Here is a 21419-nt window from a genome sequence, read left to right on the forward strand (position 1 = left end):
AAGATGTACTTTTTGCCGAGTCGCGAAAAGAGTCTTGATTTTGTATCGGCTTCTTTGAGACGAAATATACCTCTACTCGTTCTTCAGTAGCGGCTCTATGGAGGGAATGATTGATGAGGAGGATGCTGGACGGACTTACAGGCGACTTGGAATCTGAGTATGGTTCATGTTCGGTCCAAGATCTATTCTTGATCGGGCTCACGCACCCACATTGATTGGTCTTGTTATGGTTCTATGTCTTTATTTTATGTATCACGAATCCGCAATTGTCTGTCCTTGTTAGGTAATCGACCTGGCTCTAATGTTCTACAAAAGAGCGTTAGTGTGCGGCTGATTCGAACCAGCTGAGGTGTGCTGCCCTGAAAGAGCGCCTTGCCAAGACGCTATCCCGCACATTGTGTCTCTCACCAGCCAGTCGTTTCGACATGTGTTCTCCTTACCCCAATCGCTATCGCGCTAAAATCAAACCAATATATCGACTGTGTGGAGCGTCGCTTTGCTTTATTTCATCGTGCTTAGAAATGTCTTTTCTCATCACTACATCAGGCTAACTCAATCACTCATCGAAATCACCCTCACGTCTCTCTGACACTTCAGTTGGACTCCACCTCCTCGCCCGCCTTTCGAGGCTTCCGTCCATAAATTACATATCCGTTCCAGTAGGCATGAATGCTCGTGTCAAGCAAGTCCTTCCTCACCTCAGCACAAAACACCAGTGTCTCTTCCTTGGACCACTCCATGAAACGAGTAAGCAACCCTAGGGTCATTCCCTCCAGCCCACTCGTCAACATGAATCGGTTCCATTCGCCAATCTCCTTGAGTTTCTTGTCCTTGGGCCAGTTAGAGGATGGGAACTTGAGCGGAGTCACCACAACCTCCTCAAAACCTGCGGCCTCCATCTTGCCGGACAACTCAAGTGTCTTGTCAATCGGGCGATTGATCTTGTTGCAGGCGTCGACCAAAAGGCCCGACCATTTGGCAAGCGCCGAGTCCTTTCTGAGCGTACCATCGTCGGAAACGGGAGGCCAGCAACTGTCCTGGATCTCAAAGTAGCCGCCAGGCTCGAGGTGGTCATACGCCTGCTTGATAATGTTGTCCCAGTCCGAAAAGCTCGCATTCATGTTCCGACCGAGGATGAAGTCAAAGGGCTTGGACCAGGTCCACTCCTTTTCCAAATCGTCGATCTCAAAGCTGCAATTGGGAGGGACGAATCCGGGCTGGATGGGGCTAAGGTCGACGCCGAGGACAGTCGCTTCAGGGAACGTCTCGGCGTAGTCGAGAGCCCAGACTCCCGTCCCGGTGCCTAGGTCGAGAACTCTCTTGGCTGTAGAGCCATCGTTCTTGGGACACAGACAGAAGGCATTGTCCAGGATCAGCATCCAGAGGTGGTTGACCATGTCCAGGCGATCTTGCTCTCGCGCGTCATTTGGGAAGGCGTATTTGCCGTCGCTCATGCGGTGGTAGGTGCGACCATTTTCGCGGCGGTAATCCAAGATGCTCGATCTCAGAGAAGCGCTAGATTCGTCTGCTGAGAGACCTCCAACGGAAGAGGCGTCGTCAATACCAGAGTCGTCTGCCTCAATGGGTGGATGCTGTGCCTCTTGTTGCATCTTGGGTTGCTCCTGGGCGTTGCAATTAATGCTCGGAATTAGAGGTTGTCAGAGGTACTGAGTAACGGTATAAAGTCGCGGGCAAGAGGACGATGCTGTTTTTGTTAGAGATCGTCTCCCTTTACCCCTCTTTCTGAGCAATCCCCTGCCATTCAACAAGTTCTCCGCTTTTTCAATCACATCTCTGTTGGTTCAGGAGACAACAAGTGTGGTCTGTTGGTTGGAAGTTCCGACTTCCGCTTTGGGATCCCAACTCTCACCCATTAGCCAGGCACTGCAACCTCGGCTCGGACATAGGCTGAATAACATTGCAGAATCGCCAAGAACGTGAGAAAAGTCTGATTTGAGACATAAGTAAGGAAACTCTGGTAATGGGCTTTAGAAACTGTTTTTCGTGGCCCGCAGAATAGACTCCAAGGAATATTCGGAGTGTATCCGCTTGTCATCGACCTAGAGCGCTAGTTGGTAGGCAGCAACTCTCTTGCTGCTCCGTTAATGAAACTAACAGACTGAAGCAACACCTAATAATTCCTGAGGAGTCCTGAACCCTCTGTCTACTTTCTGCGGATTGGTCATGAGTATTGCAAGTAATGGTAAACACAATAACCTCGAGATCCAGCTGTTGAAACGTCGCGAGACGTGAAGCCTGCCTCTTATGGGCCTATGAAATCCGATACAAGAGAGATACCAAGTATGGAGTTGGCACGAAGTGTAAGAATCGATATATTGGTACTGCGTTGCGTATGGAGGTGGAAATAGGAGGAAGTGAGCAGAGCCCACGGTTCCTCAGAAGTTATTGGTATTACTATAACAAAGTAGTGGGTTCGGGCCGTGGGTTGACGAAGAGGTCAATTGATCTATATGAACTTCTGCGCGTTGTGTAAAAAGGAGGTTCCAACCGTAGGTTGGGCAGGCCGCCATTATCGCAAGTAAGTCAAACCCCCCACTTCCTGGCACCCCCCTGTTTCTGGCACCCACAAAAACGATGGGATCACAACCCAACCTCCTCATTACTATTAACTATTGATCCTCAACCACACCCACTACAATACAACTGCCAGCCTCACTAGGGCATTCAGAGTCGCTGGATTCAGCCGTAATAACCTCCTTTTCACCCGCTTCGATTTGAGCCCGATGGATATCCCTGATGTTCGCAAACTTCGTGTTGGGATCGATCTGAACAGTCTTCCTCTTCCTAACTGCAGCGTTGGTAACTTGAGCCCTCAGGTGAGCCAGCTGCTGCTGGGCAGCTGCCAGTTGCCAGGCCTGCTCTGTGAAGCCTTTTTTCACCTTCCTGAACAGCAGCCGTTGAGTGCTGGTATCATTGTCGAGTTGGGTGTATAAGTGCAGTTGACCGCTGAGCTCTGCCAGCTTCCTGGGTGTCGACCAGACCACTGCAGAGGAAGCAGAATCCCATGGCTCAACAGGGGTAGTTTGTTGACCATTATGGCATCGCTTTTGCCCCGACTGGTTGGTTTGGGTGTGGTGGGCTTAGCAGAAGGCTCAGGTAATACCATAGGGTTCATCAGGGGCTTAACCATCGCTACAGGGTGTAGACCAGTCCACTTCCAACCACTTCTGATGTTCGAGACTGATAGACCAGCAAGTCGAGCCTTCTGGTAACAGTCCAGGAAGTTCCTTTTACCTATAATGGTAGAGTCGTTCCATTGAGACAAGTAACCGAGCTCCTTCCGATAGGCTGACTTAACAGGGCTGAAGACAGACTGGTCAAGTGGCTGGAGGACATGAGAGGAGTGTGGTGGTAAGAACAGTAAATGGATATTGTTAATATAGCAATTCCACATGAAGTCTGTCGTCGTATGACTCCCATGCCCATCCACAATCAACAGTCGAGCCTCGCCCTCAGCCTCGGGCATAGTCTGTGGGATAAACACCTTCTCTAACCATTCAATGGCAGTTAAGTCTGTAGTCCAGCCATTATCTGTTGCTGTAAACTCCCACCCATCGTATGGAACCAGATGTAATGGAAACCACTGTTGTTGGACCGTCTTCCCTTGAAAATGATAAGAGGACGAAGTGCCCTACCCAAGGCTGAGATACACTCAATGATAGAGACCCATGCCCTCGACCCAGGTTGTTTCTTGCGAACAGACGTCGTCTCAGCCATGCCCAGCACTAACCCATTAGCTCCCTGACCCTCGAGGATGCCAGTCTCATCCATATTATATCTGTTGGCTGGTTTGATGTCCTTGATCTCAGGGATAGCAAGGAACTTAAACCAGTTCCTAATGACCTCAGTAGATGCCCCATTAACGCGTCTAGAATCGATGGAACGACTTCTCTGAACCTTAATGATAGGGTTCCTTCTCACGAAGGCATAGATCCAGCCTTTCCTAATGGTTTGGTATCCCCAGCAGCAGCCAGAACTCGCTCTGCGAATTCCTTCACCTGTTGGTGCGTTGGTGCGAGGCCCAGCGAAGCCTGAATGCGAACCCATTGTGCCAGCTTACTCTCCTGGTCAGGAGACAGCCTCTGCCAGTCAGCAAAAGCCACTTTCCTAGTCTGACCACCTTGGAGACGTAGTTGGAGGGTTGATCGTGGTATCCCATACTCCAATGAGGCTCTCTTTTGACTCTTGCCGTTTGAGATGTCCTCGAGAGCCTGACGAAGCTGATCTTCGGTATATTGAGGCATTAGATATAGAAGAAGGTATGTGCAAAAAATGAGCCCATTTGGACTCGAATTGAAAATGTTGTGATAAAAGGAGGTTGGGGGTGGGCATTGCGTTGTGGTGGATTTTCGCGTTTTTGTGGGTGCCAGAAACAGGGGGGTGCCGGGAAGTGGGGGGTTTGACTTATGGTTTGTAAGTGGCCCCTGCGCTGGCCTGCTGCCACGAGGTCGAATTGGATTCTCAATCCGACAGAGGTGTCATACAAGCGGAAGGGTCGTTTGTACGGCCCAGACCGCCTTCCAGATCTACCTCCTCTGTCGATGCCTAGAATCCAACAATAAGCCTTTTGACGTGCCACGCATTACCCCCCCCCCCCCCTCCAGCCCCCAGCAGGGACTACCTCAGAAACTCGAGCAACTCAAACTTGCGTTAGCTCGTGCGCCTGCTGTCTTACGCAGATTTTGGCCAATAAGTGACTCTGCCCAGAATCAAGGTCTCAAAAAGTAGCAGAGATTGGCGAGTATTTGGTACTGAGGATTGCTTGGTTATGACGATATGCAGGAGCTGGATGAGTTGGCCATTAGAATTTCTTTTCTTTTGGCCACCGCGCCAGGTTAAGGTGGTTGTCTTTTGCGCGGTCCAATCATGACACCCTTGCGAGTCATCATCTCTCTTCAGGATTTTGGGGTTCCCAAGCGTGTCAAATGGTCAAGGTGGCGTTTGCTACATGTAGCGAGGAGGTTCTCCTCACCGCAAATGCCCTCGCTACTTGGCCTGAGTGACCTACTTGAAAAGTGGATGTCCACTAAGACATTTCTCCGCGACTCCGGCATTCACTAGCGTGTGCTGGAACTGGTGCCTCCAATGTCTTGCCGCTCACACCACCCCATTCATAAGTCATACACCCGCCAAGCTCTTACCTTTTCTTCAAGTCCTCTCAGTGCAAGAGGCAGGACAACCCAGCTTCGACAACTCCCGCGTTCCATTGCAAATCCACTGGTAGGAACCGTGTGTTGTTACTACCGGTCGACATCAGCACACACGGCCGACTATAGACTCTTCCCTGTTTATCTTGAACTTCCATCCAATTTATTACGTTGATCGAGGGCTTTCTTTGGAAACCGAGCCGCAAACATGGACCCGTACATTGAGCCTTTGCCAAGGAAACTCTGTCGATTACACTCCAGTGACGACGAACAATCTCAACGATGGTCGCACCGCGATTCTTACGGACCCGAGGTAGAGTCTTTGCCTTACTCAGGTGTCTTCCTTAATAGAATGGGCTGGATTCCCTTGGGATCCGAATCACAGGGTCATTATCCATCCAGTACAGGGAATTCGGTCGTCTCGGGCTTTTCAATGATCGACTGGCCACCAGTCTTCCACCCCAATTCTGCGCATTTCCGGACGGAAAATCAAATCAACCAGATTGATTCAAGCCAGGCGGCACATTGGTCAACTCCCGTCGAAACTCTTCCTAGCATGACCGCGGCTCGCAAGCACCTCTCAGAAGACTCTACCGAGCCTGATTCAACTGAGATCGACGGATGGGTGGCAAAAGAATTGCCCAAAACGACGAACGAGCGGTTCAAGAATAAGCCAGCAACTCTTCAGGGGGCGCCTATTAGCGAGATGAAATCCAAGCTTACACGTTGCTATGTACCCACAACGCATAGCCATAACGTGATTAAGACTGAAAGCGCTAGCCAAATCAAGAAGGGCCCATATCGTGTCAAGAACCCAGCCGCTGCAAAACGATGCCGAGAAAAGACGAAACAATACGAGGCAGAGCTTGTCGCCAAGGAGAAACAGGTAATGCAAGATCATGTGTATCTTCAATCTCTGGTGACAATGCTTAAGAACGAGGTTCTGTCGTTGAGAAGCCAGATTTTGGAGCATGGTGAATGTCAGTCCGAGGCGATACAACGGTACATCATTGTGGCTGCCAATAACATAGGCGGCGGGTCTTGGGAAGCCTTCTGAAGATTTCGAGATTGAAAAATCTTGGAACAACAGCCAAAGCTCTATTTCCTTCGCGCAGGTAGCAATCGAGTGGTGGGTGCTGCTGCCTATACCACCATAATAGCCGCCATAATGATACTATGCGGCACCACAACTCTAAGGATCATCGAACCAAGCAAGATAGACTTAAAAATGTATGTCAAAGTCAGTGAAAGTTCGATATGAAGACTTAGTGGGATCGAAAAGCAGCCCTCCCTTATTTGATCATTCGAAGAGTCAGTACCTACTGTGCTACTCATAAACGTAGGTCGGGATGTGTTCGGCATCCTTTGATTAGGGCGTTAATGCTCAGCTCTCTACCCAAGAGCACACGTACTGCGGAAAGTCCCTCGAATGGAGATCGGCGCGATAGGTGAGACGTGGTCAGCGAATTCTTATCCAATAGCGATATAGCGACCATGCTTTGGGTAGCACGATGGGGTGAGTGGTGCTGTGGCTTACCCCTCGTTGTTTGAAGAGTCTCCCACTTGGCCATACGATTCGTCGGCATATCGTCACATCTTCCCCACTGGGCGTCCATCGTCACCGTATCGGATGCCTGATTCTTGGCTCGCATTCTGATAAGCCCAACACGGTATAGGAGCTCGTCACTTGTCTTTCCACGCTACCTCGTAGAGACTTAAACCAATAGCAGGTACCGTCAAGCTTCCGCTGTTTTGGATTGGCCAGTCTCTGTCAAGGCCAGTGATCTCATTGTGATCAGTCCGGAGCGAGCTTTGCTGTGCCTCCGATTGGTAGAACCCAGATCATCGCGATCCCATCCCTGGACAGCGTACCTACACTTAGTGAAAAGTGTGCTCCCGCTGAATGCTTTGAGAGATGCCCATCAGTTTAAAGAAAGAAAAGGTACGCAAAGTCTGGGCTCAGAGAACAACTCAATTTGGGACGAGTAGTATGATTATTACGCTGCTCTAGGATGGAATGATACATCCCAAAGCCTGTAATCTTTGTGTCTGTCTGGTAACCTTGGACTAGGTCGTTTCTACTTTATCATGACTAGAGTTAGAGTCTTAGATGGGGGAGGGTATTTTAGCGTAACCGCAGGCGACCATCCACATAAGGAGTCCGGTTCGCAAGTTCCTTCCTGGCCTTAACATACTTACCCACTCATCCCAGCCAAAACATTGTGGTGTTCAAGTCGGCTTCATCGTGCACTCAATGCCAGACGCAATGAGATCGCCATGCCTGGTCAAGTACCTCCCCCTACACATTCTTATTGAAATTCTCACCTGGTTAGATACATTCGCCGATATCCGTTCTGTGATTGTGAGCCATCGCATCTTTTGGGAAGCTTTCAAAATCGGCACCCATACAATCGCTCGGAGCATAGTTGCAAGACAAGTCCCGCCGAACATTCTCCCTTTCGCGGCCGCCTTGATTGAATCGAAACAGATCCAACCAGAGGACCATGCAGCGGTGAAAAATGTCCTCTTACGTCTCGAAGCTCGCATACGTGGTAATTACTTCGATCACGAGGCGTTTTTCAGCCGCTTGACCCTCCCGGAGTGCGCTTCCTTAAGTCGTTACCTCGCAGCGACCAAGGTTCTCAAACACGACTGTATATGCGAGTCACTTCCAGCATTCACAAGCATGTTCCAGATGAACCATCGAGAAGAGATCTCAGAACAGGAGCACTTTCGACTGAACCGAGCCTTCCTCAGGTATCAGCTTATGTGCAATCTTTTCTGTGTTGCAAATAAAGCTGGAAACCCACTTCGGAGTCAAGAAATTTACCAACGCTTTTTCAGCATCTTCTCTCCCTGGGTTAATGAGCAGCTTATGTGCGTATACGTCTATCTCGAGCGCAAGGTTACTGATGGTTGGTCTCTCCATATGATAGCCAACTTATTATGAAACAGGCTGATCATCCAACAGCGTTCGACGATATCGCCATGAATGATATAGAATGGGGCAGTACCGCTGTCGACTGGAGCGAAAATGGAGCTGATTCTGAGAAGATTCAGTGGCATGTGAGAAGTTATCTTCCAAACGATCTCGGCTGCCCACTCATCTCTTTTTCTCTAGCTGTCGCGCGGCCTTCCCTTTGTACTGAGCCTTCTCGAAGCCAAATTGTTTGACGAAAGACGCGAGCTACTACCTTTGCATCTTGAGGAGGACTGGCGAAAGGTCAACGAGCCGTTTTACAACCTAGCGCTCATGCTGCCGGAGAATAGACTTCCCAACAGTATCAGCCCTAGCAGGCCCCGGGCCACATTACGATCTTGTCCAATTGAAAACATTCGTAAATTATCACGACCTTCGGATTGCATACATGAATCGGAATTATGGACTCCGATTAGATTTTGGGTCGCTGCACATGGCCACGAATCCGTCTGCAGTGTATCAGTTAACTCATACTCTTTGAAAAACCACTGGGACGCCGCATATCTCATGTGGGACATCGAGGATACAGGAATGTTGAAAGAGAGGTCTGATGAGGTTCTGTTCATGGAGCCTTTCTTCCGCAGGGCGCATGAGTCATGGACAGTCGATAACATAGTGCAATCGGAGAAGCAGAGGTCATATATCTGGCTCGCTGGAGGGAGGGGGTATTGGCCTTTCCTTCGAAAGGATTTCAGTAGAGTCCGCGGATTGAGCGACAGACAAAAAGCAGTGTTACTAGCACGATTCAAAAGTGAGGAAGAGAGAGGAACGGACCACAGATGGGACAGTAAGTAACTATTATTAAAGTTCACTGAGGGCGTGGTCCCCAAAAGCAATTCGAGGTGACTTTTGTGGATCTCCTTGCAATCCATGTTATCGCGTGTCATGTGTTTGTTGAATTCACTGTCTCTAGAAAGTTTCTGCAGGTCATCGATGCTGTCGTCACCAAGAGGGACGGGAAAAGTAGTATTATTATAGAAATTTGCTCGCATCTCTACATAAGCACGCGAGCCCGGGATGCTAGTTTGAGAAAACCCTATCGGCGAGGTTGCCTCTGCCGATAATTTAGTCATCATTGAACTGGGAATCAGAGTCTCAGTGTGTTCATCGCTGACTATCTCGGGCTAATTATCCACGTTTTGGATCCCCCATAGGTCAAGAATATTATAACAAGCAGTCGACGAGGTGCATTCTACTCATCGGGCGAGGGGGTGTTATTTAGTGGTGGGCGTTATCTTGGTGGGCGTTATCTAGGTGGGCAAAATTCGTTTTCCCCCAACAAGACGTTGCTTGTGCGGGGAATTGTTAATCAGCTGTTGCGGGGAGTCTTCGCCTGTCTTATTACAAGTCAAGGGATGTTCAGAATATATGTAGGTACGTGGATTGATTGGGTGATACTCCCTTCTTAACACCTCTATGATGAAAAAGTGACATCACCTTGCTACCCTGTTAATTTCTCAGGCTTCATCCCCGCCTACAGATACGTTTGCAAACGGCGATGATACTTCGAAATTAACTTTGTTACCGGACGTAACAAGATATGGCGGAGAGCTACTTGAATCAGAGTGCCGGGTCTCTGCGTCGTCTTCTTCCGTCAAGCAGACAGAACTCACGGCCAACGACCACGTCAGAGTCCAGCCTCCCGAGGCCGCGGCAGAATAACGTCTCTATTGCTTGTAATGCGTGTCGCAAGTACAAAACAAAGGTACGTAATTATGGGTTCCGTTCTAAGAACTTCTTAGAGAAACTAAGATTCGCTCTTTCAGTGTTCGGGCGAAAGACCGTCATGCCGTCGGTGTATCACTCGGCAGTGCCCCTGTGCGTACACTACACGACCTGCGGACATACGACGCCAAGTTTCCGACCGACATCATGATAATTTTCGAGGTCATTCGACCATACATGAAGAAGCAATTGCTCTATTGAGAACCCTCCCTCATCAGCAAGCTCAGGAACTCGTCTCGAGGATCAGATCTGGAGGCGATATCACAGCCATCATTAGCCACATCAAAGCTGGCGATGTCTTGCGTCAGATGGCAACGGTTCCCGAAACCCAATATCGATATGTGCTTCCGTATCGGTCCGAAATGCCTCAAATATACGCCCACAACAACCCCTACATGACTTCATTGATTTATGAAGCTGCGTCGCTTCCCACAGAAACCCCTGCTACATGTTCCAATGACAAAGCACGACCTGCGTCGGAACATCTCCAAAGCCCACATGCCTTCGAAAGCCTCTATTTCAAGCCACATCATGGGGCTAGCGTTATTGAACCACTACTTTATAATGCAAAGGTGTCATGGTGGACCTCGGTATGCGATGACGACGTGCTCCTACGGGATCTCCTCGCCGTGTTCCTCAGATGCGAGTATCAGTTCACCGCAGCATTTCAGAAAGACTTATTCTTGGAAGATCTGATTGCCCGAAGGACTGATTTTTGCTCGTCGTTACTGGTAAATGTCACTCTAGCCTACGCATGTGTACGTCATCAACAACCGCTCATTGCTACTCGGGGATATACTGAACTTAGCCAAAGACCTGCTACCCTGGATTCTCTGATCGCTCGGAGTACTGGAACACTCGAAAGCTGATATACCGCTTTCTTGCTGAGGCGAAACGTATCTGGGAACTAGAAGCTTCCGTGCCGCGCGTCACGACTATTCAGGCAGGGATTATCTTCAGTGTTTTCCACAACCTGTGTGGTCTCGACGAAATTGGCCAGCCATACCGGATTCATTCTGTAAAGCTGGCGTCGAAGCTGAGTCTCTTCGACGGTGGTCCAAAGGATAAGAGTAAACGGACACAGAGAGGCTGGGCCTACGCTGCTTGGGCCCTGTACAATTGGGAAACGCGAGTATCCATCTGCGACACGCGGCTCGTTGCTAACTGTATTACCTTTGCAGACTTGTTGCCTTCTCATTTAGGCTTCACCCCTTATTGACGAAACCTCCTGAGCTGCCACTACCAGATCCAGCGGATGATCCTGGATGGTATGGAGAGATATGGCTGCAGTACCCTTTAGCGCGTAGTCTTGTGCCGTCAAACCTTGGTCAAGTCCTACATGCTAGATCTCATTTTCGAGAGATTATGAATGAATTCTGTGTGGGAGCTCATTCTGGCTCATCAGAGGTTGGCCTTCAATTAGCTGAAGTGCTTTCAGAACGACTGAAAAGTTGGTTCAACGGCTTGCCTAGATCACTTCAGCCAAGAGCAATCGTTCTTCCTGCACACCTGCAACTTCAGTAAGGTCCATTGACTCAGAAAGCGTTCGATTAGAAATAAATCTAGGAAGGCAGGCGCCGCGATCCTAGACTAAAGCGGTACTTGGTCATGCACTTACTAACAAAGAATGACAATAGTATGTATTATCACCATCTGACGCTGGCGATTCATGAACCATTATTGGGGTCGGAGAAGACCAAATCGCCCTTTTTACGCGACGTCGTAGCTAAGGCGAAAATGTTTTTGGGGACTTTGACGCGGCTCTATTTCATCCGCCACGGATTTCAGGCCATGGACCTATTCATTGTCATACCCCTCATGGTTATTGGACTAGACTGCATCGACTTGATACAGTCAGAACCTCAACCGCTCGATCATGACCTCGAAACCTTGCGGTCAACACTTTTCCTAGTTGTAAACGGCCTCGGCAACCAGAGCCACAATCATTTCCTGGCCAACGCTCTTTTCAGAGTTATTCGAGGACGTATGCGCCAACAAGAGTTGACATTGCTGAGAGACACGGTGAACGAGAGCGAATTGCCTGACAATAGAGAAAAGGCCCTCGCGCAGGCCGTACGAAGCCACTGGCCAGTAGGTATCGTTAAAGCCGATGACGACGAAGAGAGTCATATCTTGACTCATTTGGTGGAAACCTATGGCGCTTTGAACATCAACGCTTCATCGCCTCCAGTATCTTGATTTGTCCGGGTGGCGAGGGCGATAGCCAGGGTAGACTACGTGCTTTAGAGAAGCTTTTCCAGTTGTCAGAGCGCAATGTTGGGCCGTGAAAGCTATGGTTGCGCGTACGAATAAGGACATGGATTAGGGTCTTAACCGCAGCTCTGGGATTGATTTCTTCTAGAGGGATGTTGGTCCTTCGATGCACCGCAAATGGTGAAGTCGACAAACGTCTCGCTGGCATAACTTAGCCAATATCAAAATCATCCTACAATCGCAACGCTCAGCCATCGACTACAACGGACGGTACTAATTGACAATCACATCACTTTCCCTCCCCATCATGATTCGACACAACTCTGATTTCAGAATTCGATTGATATTCTATCTGCATCACACCCTAGACTAATATATTTTGACAACCCCAACGCCTGGAGAACCCGCATACCACAACCACCTCTCGTGATGCACGATGCACACCCTTACCTTACATCCCAGCAGCAAGAGTATACCCCCCATCAACAGCAAGCGTCTGCCCATTCAAATACTGATTACACGCAAAAAACAGCACCGTGGACGCCATATCCTCATCCCGCCCAGGCCGCCCCGCAATAACCTTATCAGCATACTTCTCCTTCGGAATCTCGCTCTTCTGCTCCTCATCAGCCGGCTCCTTGGTCGTCATCTCGCTCGGGAAAACGCCCGGCGCGATACTGTTCACCCGGATCTTCAGCCCATTGGACGCAATCTCCTCGGCAAGCATGCGGTTCACGTGGATCGTCGCCGCCTTGGACGCGTTATACGAGAAATGGTGCTGCGACTTCTTAATCATGCCGCTGATGCTGCTGATGTTGATGACGGTGCCGGACCAGCCGTGCTGCTTATCCGTGGACTTCTGCAACAGGGGGAGGAAGCTCGCGGCGACGTAGAAGACGGCCGCGACGTTTGTGCGGTACGTCTCGGTCCAGTCTTCGAAGTCGGCGGAGGCGTCGTCGAAGAGGCTGGCCTTCATGTCCTGCGCGGAGTCGCTCTCGACTTCGAAGGCGGTGCTGGAGACGCCGGCGTTGTTGACGAGGATGTCGAGGGCGGATTCCTTGGACTCGATTTCTTTGAAGAGCTTGTCGATGTCGGATTTCTTGGTGACGTCTGCGACGATGGGGACGATGGAGCCGGGGATGTTTTGGCCGTAGGTTTGGACGGTGTTGTCGAGCTTGGATTGGTTGCGGGAGGTGATGTAGACTTTTGCGCCGTTGGAGGCGAGGGCTTGGGTTGCCATTAGGCCTATGCCTGTGCCGCCGCCTGGATGGGGGTTAGATCACGGTCTCGGAGGATGAGGGAAAGGAGGTGGCGTACCCGTGACGAGGGCGACTTTGCCGGTGAGGTCAAAGAGGTGGTCGCGAGTGAAGAGCTTGTTGCCCTCGGGGCCGGATGTCTTTTGGCCGGTGGACATTTTGGCTTGTTGGATGGGGTGTTTGCGGGTTGTGATGTGGATCGTGGGTGTGGTGTTGGGAGAAAAGATTGTTGTGTGTGCTCGCGTGATGAGTGAGGGGGAAATACTCAATTTGGCTGTGTCGGTGACGTGGGGGAGTAGAAGAGGTGAAGTTGAGGGCAGAAGGCGGTGGCTATATAAACCTCCCACTGAGGTGACGACTGGATGGCAAAGTACACGGGATGATCTCATCGTTGTCTAACAAATCGAGGCTGGATGCAGAAGGCGCCAATTGAAGCGTAGGCGACACGGAAGAGGCAGTCATGTCATCTTAAACACGATGCAATGCACGCGCGGGAGCAACTGCAGCAAGCCCCAAGCGGTGCTTTTAAGAGGAATGGCCCTGTCATCGAGATTCTACGGTCAGACTTACACGCATACAATTGCTCCTCAGGTAAGGCTCGCGGCGAATTAGTGGTCGCCGTAAGGATGGTACACGAGCGGATGAGGTCAGTGAAGCCTCCATGACGACACCCATATGCAGTCAATCCCTGGGTCCGCGGAGGGAAAGATCCGGCGAGAGCTCCGGGCGCGGGGGAACTGGAGCTATGGTGGGGCATATTTCATGATGTAAGCCGAGTGCCCTACCAGTTTGACAATCTAGACTGGCCCAACTTACAAGCCACACCGAGCACACCTCACCTCACCTTGCTCACCTTGCTTTCCTCACCTTGCCTTATCTTGCATTGAGCCTCAACTCAATCACAGCAAAACACCACCGACAAAGACACATCACACTGACGGCACGTAGAAATCCCCTAACCATCATGTGCATAGGAACAAGCCATCCTGGGTATTTATTCATACAAAAACTAATACAATCACTCCCGTTTTATCCTCACCTCACAGTGATGTGCTGAATAGCACTCTTCCACTTCTGCTCATCGCTCCTGTAAATCCCACGTTAGCAAAAACTATTCATCACCTCCACATCAAAGAGACCAAAACTTACTTGTCAAACTTGAGAATCCTTCCCAAGACAGGCACAAGCTGCTCCCGCAACTTATTATCCTTCTGCTCCAAAAACTGCAACATAATTGTCTTGAGATACAACGTATCCGCAGACCCTCCCGCACCTCCAGCCGCCGCCGGCCCACCATTCAACCCAGACCGGTTCGAGTCCATTGAACTCCGGCCACTCGTGACACTCGCCCCGAGCTTGGTCTGCACCGTCTTGAGCTCCTTATTCACCTTGTCAAACCTCTGCTTCGACTCCTCAAGCAACCTCCTCAAATCAGATTTTTGCCTCTCGGCATCCCGAACCTGCTGCTCCGACGCGTCCAGCGTCGTCCGCAGATCCGAAACAGCAGACCGCATCTCCTTGACTTCCGCCTCGGCCTTCTCCTCCACGGACTCGAGCTCTTCCCGTCTCCGCCTCCACTCCTTCTCCCGGCTCTCCAGCTCCTCCTTCTCCGTCGAAAGCGTCTTGATATCCCGCTCCAGGTCGCGAATCTTCTGCTTCAGCTCCTCCGTCTCCCTCGTCTTGCGACGCGCGAGCGTGCTGGACTCGTCCTCCATCCGGTCCCGCTCCTCAATGGCAGCCTCCATCCGCGCCCGCATTTCCCGCACTTTACTATCGGCGCGCTCGTCAACATCAGCAAGGAGTCCACGCATCCGCTCCGCCTCGCGCGATCGCTCCGAAAGATGCTTCTGGATCTCGGCCAGCTCCTCCTCGAGCGACTCGGACTGCGACCGCGCTTCCTTGAGCTGGGTCGTCAGCTCGCCCGTCTGGTCGCGCATGCTGCCCAGTAGACCCTGCGCGTTGGAATACTGCTGCGTCTTGAGATCCGCCTCCTCCTGAAGAGACTTCTTCTCCTTTTCGAGCTTCTCGATTTGCTCTTCGAGCTCCTTGACCTTGGGCCGGAGTTTGTTGGCGTCTTCCTGCACCCGCTGGAGCTCTCGGGCCGTCTTCTCTTCCTTGGCGGCGAGCTCGACCTTTTCGGCCTCGGAGCGACGCAAGTCGCGTGCAGACACCCGTTGGGCATCCTCAAGACGGAGCTTGTTGTTCGTCTCGGCCTCAACCTTGCCGCGGAGCGCCTTGATCTCGGTCTCGCGGTCCGACGCCAGGCGTTGCGCCCTCGTCACTTCCGCCTTGAGATCCTTCTCCTTCTTCTCGAGGTTACGCAACTCCGCATTCTTCGCGGCAAGCTCCTCCTTGGTCGTCTTGAGAGCAGCAGAATCTTGACGCAAGCTCTTCATCTCAGGCTGCGCCTTTTGCAGCACTTCGCGCAGGTCGGTGAGATCTTTGTACCTGCTCTGCGCCAGCTGTTGCGCGGCGCCGAGGTCTGACTGCAACGTCGACGACTTGCTCTTGAGATCCTCGTACTCGCGCTGGAGGTTGTCGAACTCGCTCTGGAGCTTCTCCGTCGCCTTGGCGTCGTTTGCCGAAGACCCAAGCTCCTTCTCAAGCTCCTCGATCCGCGTCTGCAGAGCCTTCTTCTCGGCCTCGAGGTTCTTGATCTTCTCCTTGGCCACAACGTGCTCCTGGCCAATCTCGGTGACCTCGTCACGCAGCGTCTCGATTTCCTCGCGAAGATCCTCCTCGGTCTTGCGCTGCTTCGTCAACCTCTCAATCTGGGAATCTTTGGTGGTGACTTCCTCCTTGAGACGGGTAATCTCCGCTTCCAGAGCATCCGTGTCAACATCCTTGGCCTCCTCGGCTGCGGGCAGTGTCGCGGTTCCTGCGGTCGTCGTGGGCGTGGCAGGCGTCGCAGCGGTGGCGGCAGCAGCACCGCCCTTGCCCTTCTTCTTCTTGTTCTTCTTGGCGTTCTTTGAAGTACCGGCAGCACCTCCAGCCGCGGGCGTCTCGGTCGGCCCAGTTGTTGTAGGGGTAGGGGGTACGGATTCGCTCGCCTGCTTCTCAAGCTGCTTAGTAAGGTCGTCGATCTTCTTCTCGTTGTCAGCCTTCTCCTTCTTCAGGGTCTCAATCTGGCCGTTGAGAGTCTTGATGTTCTTCTCCACGTCCGTCTTGGCGGCCTCCACCTCCTTGACGCGAGCTTCCTCCTTGTCTGCGCGTGCGCTGGACTGTGTGAGTTTCGACTGTGCCTCCTTTGCGTTCTTCTTGGCAGACTCGACTTCACCCTTGAGCTTGGCCTCGACCTCCTTGAGCTGCTTCTGCGAGGCTTCCAGACGTTCAGTAAGAGACTTGATCTCGTTGTTCCTTGCCTCAAGCTGCGTCTCCAGAGAAGTCTTGACGGCAGCAACGTCACGCAGCTCACCAGCCTCCTTGGTCACCTTGTCAAGATTCTCCGTCAGATCGGCACTGGATTCCTTAGCGGCAGCGAGCTCGGCCTTGAGCGAGTCGACCTCAGTCTTGAGCTCCGCCTTGACGGTCTCAACCTGCGCCTTGAGCTTCTCAATCTCCTCGTCCTTGGCCGCCATGTCGGATTCGTACTTGGGCGCCTCCTCGTCGTAGGAGAAGAAGTCGCCCGCAGCCTCGTCGGGCTTCTCCGCCCCAGGCTCCTGCGCCTTTTGCTTGGGAGAGAAGATGCCGAGAGCCTGCTGCAGAGGAGACTTGACAGCGGATGCATCAGGTGACTTGACGGAGCCGTCGTCTTTTGTATCCGTCGCGGCGTCCACCTTGTCCTTGGCCTCTTCCGCCTGAGGGGCAGTTGCAGGTGCCGCAGCCTGCGCCGCTTTGAGCTCCTCTACCTCCTTCTTGAACTTCTCCACATCCTTCTCGGCGGCTTCGCACTTCTTCTTGAAGTCGTCCTTTTCGATCGACACCCGCTTGTACTCGTCCATAATCATCTGCTCCTTCTGCTTCAAGGAGTTGAGATACTCGACGAGGGCCTCGGGTTCCCGGATTGAACCGACGCTGGTGTGTTCCTTAAGCACACGCTCAAAAGGCTCGATGGAGGTGGCGCGGCCGTGGGCGATTCTATAGGATCGGAGGAGTTCTGCACCTTCGTGTTAGCGTTCCGATGTCCATATCACAGGAATACAGTGATTTGTGTATGCGCGTGCGAGTGGTATACGCACCAGGGTACGTCTTCTCCAGCTTCTCCAACTTGCGAAGCTTCATCTTGACCTCGGGAGACATCTCCGCCGCAGCAGCCGGCGGCGCAGCAGCAGCAGCAGGAGCAGCGCCTTCAGCACCCTTCTCCTGCTCCTTGTCCCCGTTCTGACCCTCCTCCGCCTTATCCTTGACGTTCTCCTCGCTCTTCTCCATATTGCCGTCCTTATCCGCAACAGGCTTCGGTGTTCCTACACGACTCGGCTCCTCGCTATCGTCAAGCGCAAACGCCGCCTCAAAGACAGCAGGGTCCGGGTTCGAGGGGCTTCCGCCGTCGTCCTTCGCGCCGGCGTCGGCTGCCGCTTTCTTGGGACGGGGTCGTCGGGCGGGCGACTGGTTGCTCCGTGAGGTGGAGTCGGACCTGCGCGGGGTGCCTGTGCCTGTGCCTCCTCCTGGTTCGATGCGCTGTCGTGCTTGCTCCTGTCGAGCCTGTTCCTCCGCGATTGTCCGATCGATGGCGCCCTTGAGCCTCTGTTGAATTCCCATCATTGTCAGCGGGGACAGGTTCGGCGATGTGAAGGGGTGGAACACGGGAATGCAGAAACGGAGAATGGGTAGCCGAAACCACCACGTGTAGGTCTAGATCAAGGTTTTCTTGTCCCGGGGAAGAGGGTCTGTGGAAGGAGAGTAAGAGGGTTTGGAGAGGAAAAGCAGAGACGAACCTGGAACATGTTGCCGATCTAGGGATGATGGGATTACCCTGTGACCATGGAATATCCCTCTCTGGGTGTGTCGTTTACAGTTCGGAGGTGCAGCAGGGAAGGTAAATGGTAAAAGTGGCTCAAAGTCTGAGAGAGAGCTATGCGCAATGGTCGATGTCGAGGATCGAAGGGCGCTGCATTATTGGTGGCGCAAGCACTACGTGGAGAAAGGGAGAGGGAGAAAAGGAACGTTTGGGCCGGCGCTGGTCTTTTGGAGAGGTTTCTTGGGACGAGAGGATGCGAATGGTGTGTGTGCGTGTACGGATGGTGGACGGGGAGGAATTTCATCCAAGGGACCCTTCGTACATGGGATGCGGCGGGTTTGAATTCACAAGTGTCCTTTCCTCACCTTACCTTACCTTACCTTCGGTAGTAGCTGAGTGAGGCGCCGCTCAGCCTGCAGCAGCTGTTCCAGGGTCACCGAGGTGCGTTGCGTTGCGTTGCGGGTGTGGGGACCTCTGCTCCCTTTAGCGTTCAGCCTCAGCACTAGCCACATTCGGTCCTCCGATCCACCGGTGCTGCGGTGCAGCGGTATTGCGGTGCATCCCGTCTTCAAGCCCCCGAGTCCCGGAACGCATGTGGACATTAACGCGTAAGTGTCTCCATGATTTACACAGCACAATAATGAAACTCTGTCGATGTATTTTCTATTTTATACGCTGCAATTATGGTATGAAATAATCGGCTGTAGCTAGCCAGCGCAGCGGTTCCCCATCACCACATCCCGTGTTTTTCGTTTATACTCACTTGCCACCCTTGCCCTTCCGCTTCTTCGCCGCCGCCGACCCACCCTGTCGTCTCGTCGTTCTCGCGCCGGCAACCAGGTCATCAGAATCCTCCTCCTCCTTGATAGGGACCTCCTCATCAGACTCCTTAAACTCCTCGCCCGTGGGAACATCACCCGCCCGCGACGAGCCGAGCACCTCCTGCATGATGCGTTTTCCCTCCTCCATCTCGCCGTTCGTGGCCCCGCAGCCCATGCACTTCCACGTGCCGATGTCTGAGAGGGCCTTTGTGCCCGGTGGGGCCTGCCCGTTGACCAGCCTGCAAGTTTTGCAAATGAGGGCGATCCTGTTCTTGGACGCCGTCTCGTCCTCGCCGAGGAGGAGGTCCATGATGCGGTCGTACCAGTGCGACGAGCCGGGCAGACCCTCGGCTTGCGCGAATTGTTGCGACTGAGGGGGCGGTGGAGGCGGGTGGGCGTAGGCGTTTGGCGCGAATTCTTCCGTGGGTTCGAGGCCGTTGGGCGGCTGCTGTGGGGGACGTCCGGCTTGGAAGCCAGGAGGGGGACCGTCGCGGCGTTGAATGTTGGCGGTAGGAGGGGGTGCCATGTTCGTCCGGCCTCCAGGAGCGGCGCCTTCGTGTTGCCTGCCGCCCTGCTGCTGCTGTCGCGGCTTCTTGTCATCTTCTCCCGCGTTCTGCTTCTTGTTCTTGCCCTTGCCTTCGTCGCCTCCGTACTTCTCGAGGAGCTCCAGGGTGGAGTTGTACTTTGTGGCGTCCTTGAGCTTCTGGATCGTCTTTGCGCGCTCGGCCTGCTGCTCCTTGAGGCGAGCAGATAGGGAATCGATGCGGTAGTTGAAGACGGCCGTGACGGTTGTTCGCGTGAGGTAGATGCTGAGAGCACGATTAGTATCCCATGTTTGCGCAGACAAATTAATCCGTTAGAGAAGCAGAAGAACAACGTACAGGAGAGGGCCTCCAGCGACGCCAGTCCATTCTGAGGCGCCCATGTCGTTCCATCCTACGACGAGGAAAATGACGATGGAGTAGACGAGGTAGGCAAAGGCGAGGTACAAGGACCAGAGCACTCTGATGCGACGGGAGGTGGCTCGCGCGCCATCGAGTCTCGCTTGGGTGTCTGTGATCTTGGTAGACAGCGCAGAAAGGGTCTTCTCGAAGGAGGCGGGGGAGGAGTCGTCACGCTGTGAGTTGGTAAGTCAGCGATTGATTCCGTCTTTTGGAGAATACGCATTATGCGCATATAGAGGGGAAGACGAAAGCCGTGGCAGACGTACCCTCCAGGGCCAGAAGGAGACCATGGCGAAAGATGATGCGGACACGTGCCGTGCTCAAAGCGGCATGGCCCAATTCGAGGGACCGTGGCAGAAAAGACAGGAGAGAAGCGCAAAAGATGAGATATAATGGAAAATGGTGAATCACGGCGAATGCAATGCTATGCGCAGTGAGAGATCGGACGAGCAGCGCCGTATGTGTGGTCCTCGTGGCAGCTGTGGTCGGCGGGAAGAGGTGCGGGATCGGGGGAGTCGAGAGGCTGAGGTGGTGATGGCTCGGGAGGGGAGGAGCTTTCGCGACACAAACGGTCCACCTTCCATTAGGTCTGGTGCCCACCCCAGGCAGTTGGACAGCTGTTAGGTTATGACGCAGCCTCGCAGGGCACCAGCAAACAGCTGTCCCCGGGCGCTGAAGGAGGAAACAGTGGGTCCGAGCTCTCCCTGCCACCACTAAAGATAGAGCTGTTTTAGCGTCCTGACAGCTCCGGGATCAAGCCTCGTCTTACGCTGTGGAATATCAGCCTCAAAGACCTCACCTTGTATCGAGAATAATGAGGATAAACAACATGAACTGGCAGCCTCAACAACAAAATTGCTTAGACTTAAATACATCCGATCTGTCTCTGGTGGAAAGATTGGGATCTTCAGTGAGACGCTGGGTCTCGGAATATTTGTAGTACATGTAACTAGCGTTAGTTGATTCTCAAGAGCTAAGTGATCAACAAATATGATTAAGAATCTACAAGGGAAAGCGAGGGAGGAGATGACAAACAACTCAGCAATGATGTTCCGCAGTCAGTCTTTACAGAGACTTCATATACACTGAATTTACATTCTTCTTTAAATTTAACCGTGGCCATCTCTCCTGCTCGCCTGAGAAGCTGCCGTCAACCATGGTGGACCAAGATAGAAACGAAACATGAACCAAGCACCGAGGTTCGGGATAAAGTCTATTTACATTGCCCAAGCTCGCTGATGAGAGCATAGAACACTACTTAGCTATATGCAAACCATTTGTAATACACCTCCCTTTTCTTGAAGGGACGTGGCCTCGAAGCAAGGAAATAAAGCAGCAACTGCATGGAAGCATTGAACTGACCAATGCTACAAAAGTTGCCTTTGGTAATCTTTCTATGCCTGTAATTGTATCA

The 21419-nt window shown here is 52.4% G+C and overlaps 6 protein-coding genes across 6 annotated transcripts; 2 read left to right on the forward strand and 4 right to left on the reverse strand.

The window, feature by feature from the left end:
- Positions 1-593: 593 nt before the first annotated feature.
- Positions 594-1677, reverse strand: HER10_EVM0012964 (methyltransferase domain-containing protein; the record flags this gene model as incomplete). The annotated part of the gene is made up of 1 exon (XM_035482338.1): positions 594-1677. Exon 1 carries the CDS (start codon positions 1608-1610, stop codon positions 594-596), a length of 1017 nt encoding a protein of 338 aa, XP_035327438.1. The 5' UTR covers positions 1611-1677.
- A 3699-nt stretch (positions 1678-5376) lies between these two features.
- On the forward strand, positions 5377-6225 carry HER10_EVM0009501 (uncharacterized protein; the record flags this gene model as incomplete). Its single annotated transcript, XM_035478987.1, has 1 exon — positions 5377-6225. One exon carries the CDS (start codon positions 5377-5379, stop codon positions 6223-6225), a length of 849 nt encoding a protein of 282 aa, XP_035327160.1.
- A 3463-nt stretch (positions 6226-9688) lies between these two features.
- HER10_EVM0002711 (uncharacterized protein) lies at positions 9689-12072 on the forward strand (the record flags this gene model as incomplete). The annotated part of the gene is made up of 5 exons (XM_035472413.1): positions 9689-9853; positions 9915-10631; positions 10688-11001; positions 11055-11393; positions 11511-12072. The coding sequence occupies 5 exons, from the start codon at positions 9689-9691 to the stop codon at positions 12070-12072; spliced, it is 2097 nt and encodes a 698-aa protein (XP_035326636.1).
- A 466-nt stretch (positions 12073-12538) lies between these two features.
- HER10_EVM0000848 (short chain dehydrogenase) lies at positions 12539-13501 on the reverse strand (the record flags this gene model as incomplete). Its single annotated transcript, XM_035470615.1, has 2 exons — positions 12539-13350; positions 13405-13501. 2 exons carry the CDS (start codon positions 13499-13501, stop codon positions 12539-12541), a joined length of 909 nt encoding a protein of 302 aa, XP_035326495.1.
- Positions 13502-14364: 863 nt separating this feature from the next.
- On the reverse strand, positions 14365-18605 carry HER10_EVM0008975 (GRIP domain-containing protein). Its single transcript, XM_035478480.1, has 4 exons — positions 18218-18605; positions 17522-18026; positions 14493-17439; positions 14365-14430 (listed from the first exon to the last, which is right to left on the reverse strand). Exons 1-4 carry the CDS (start codon positions 18224-18226, stop codon positions 14379-14381), a joined length of 3513 nt encoding a protein of 1170 aa, XP_035327111.1. The 5' UTR covers positions 18227-18605; the 3' UTR covers positions 14365-14378.
- A 283-nt stretch (positions 18606-18888) lies between these two features.
- HER10_EVM0001772 (uncharacterized protein) lies at positions 18889-20537 on the reverse strand. Its single transcript, XM_035471507.1, has 3 exons — positions 20272-20537; positions 19943-20178; positions 18889-19870 (listed from the first exon to the last, which is right to left on the reverse strand). The coding sequence occupies exons 1-3, from the start codon at positions 20293-20295 to the stop codon at positions 19000-19002; spliced, it is 1131 nt and encodes a 376-aa protein (XP_035326559.1). The 5' UTR covers positions 20296-20537; the 3' UTR covers positions 18889-18999.
- Positions 20538-21419: the final 882 nt, after the last annotated feature.

This window comes from Colletotrichum scovillei (assembly GCF_011075155.1).
Source record: "Colletotrichum scovillei strain TJNH1 chromosome Unknown Contig00011, whole genome shotgun sequence".
Taxonomy (NCBI): Eukaryota; Fungi; Ascomycota; class Sordariomycetes; order Glomerellales; family Glomerellaceae; genus Colletotrichum; species Colletotrichum scovillei.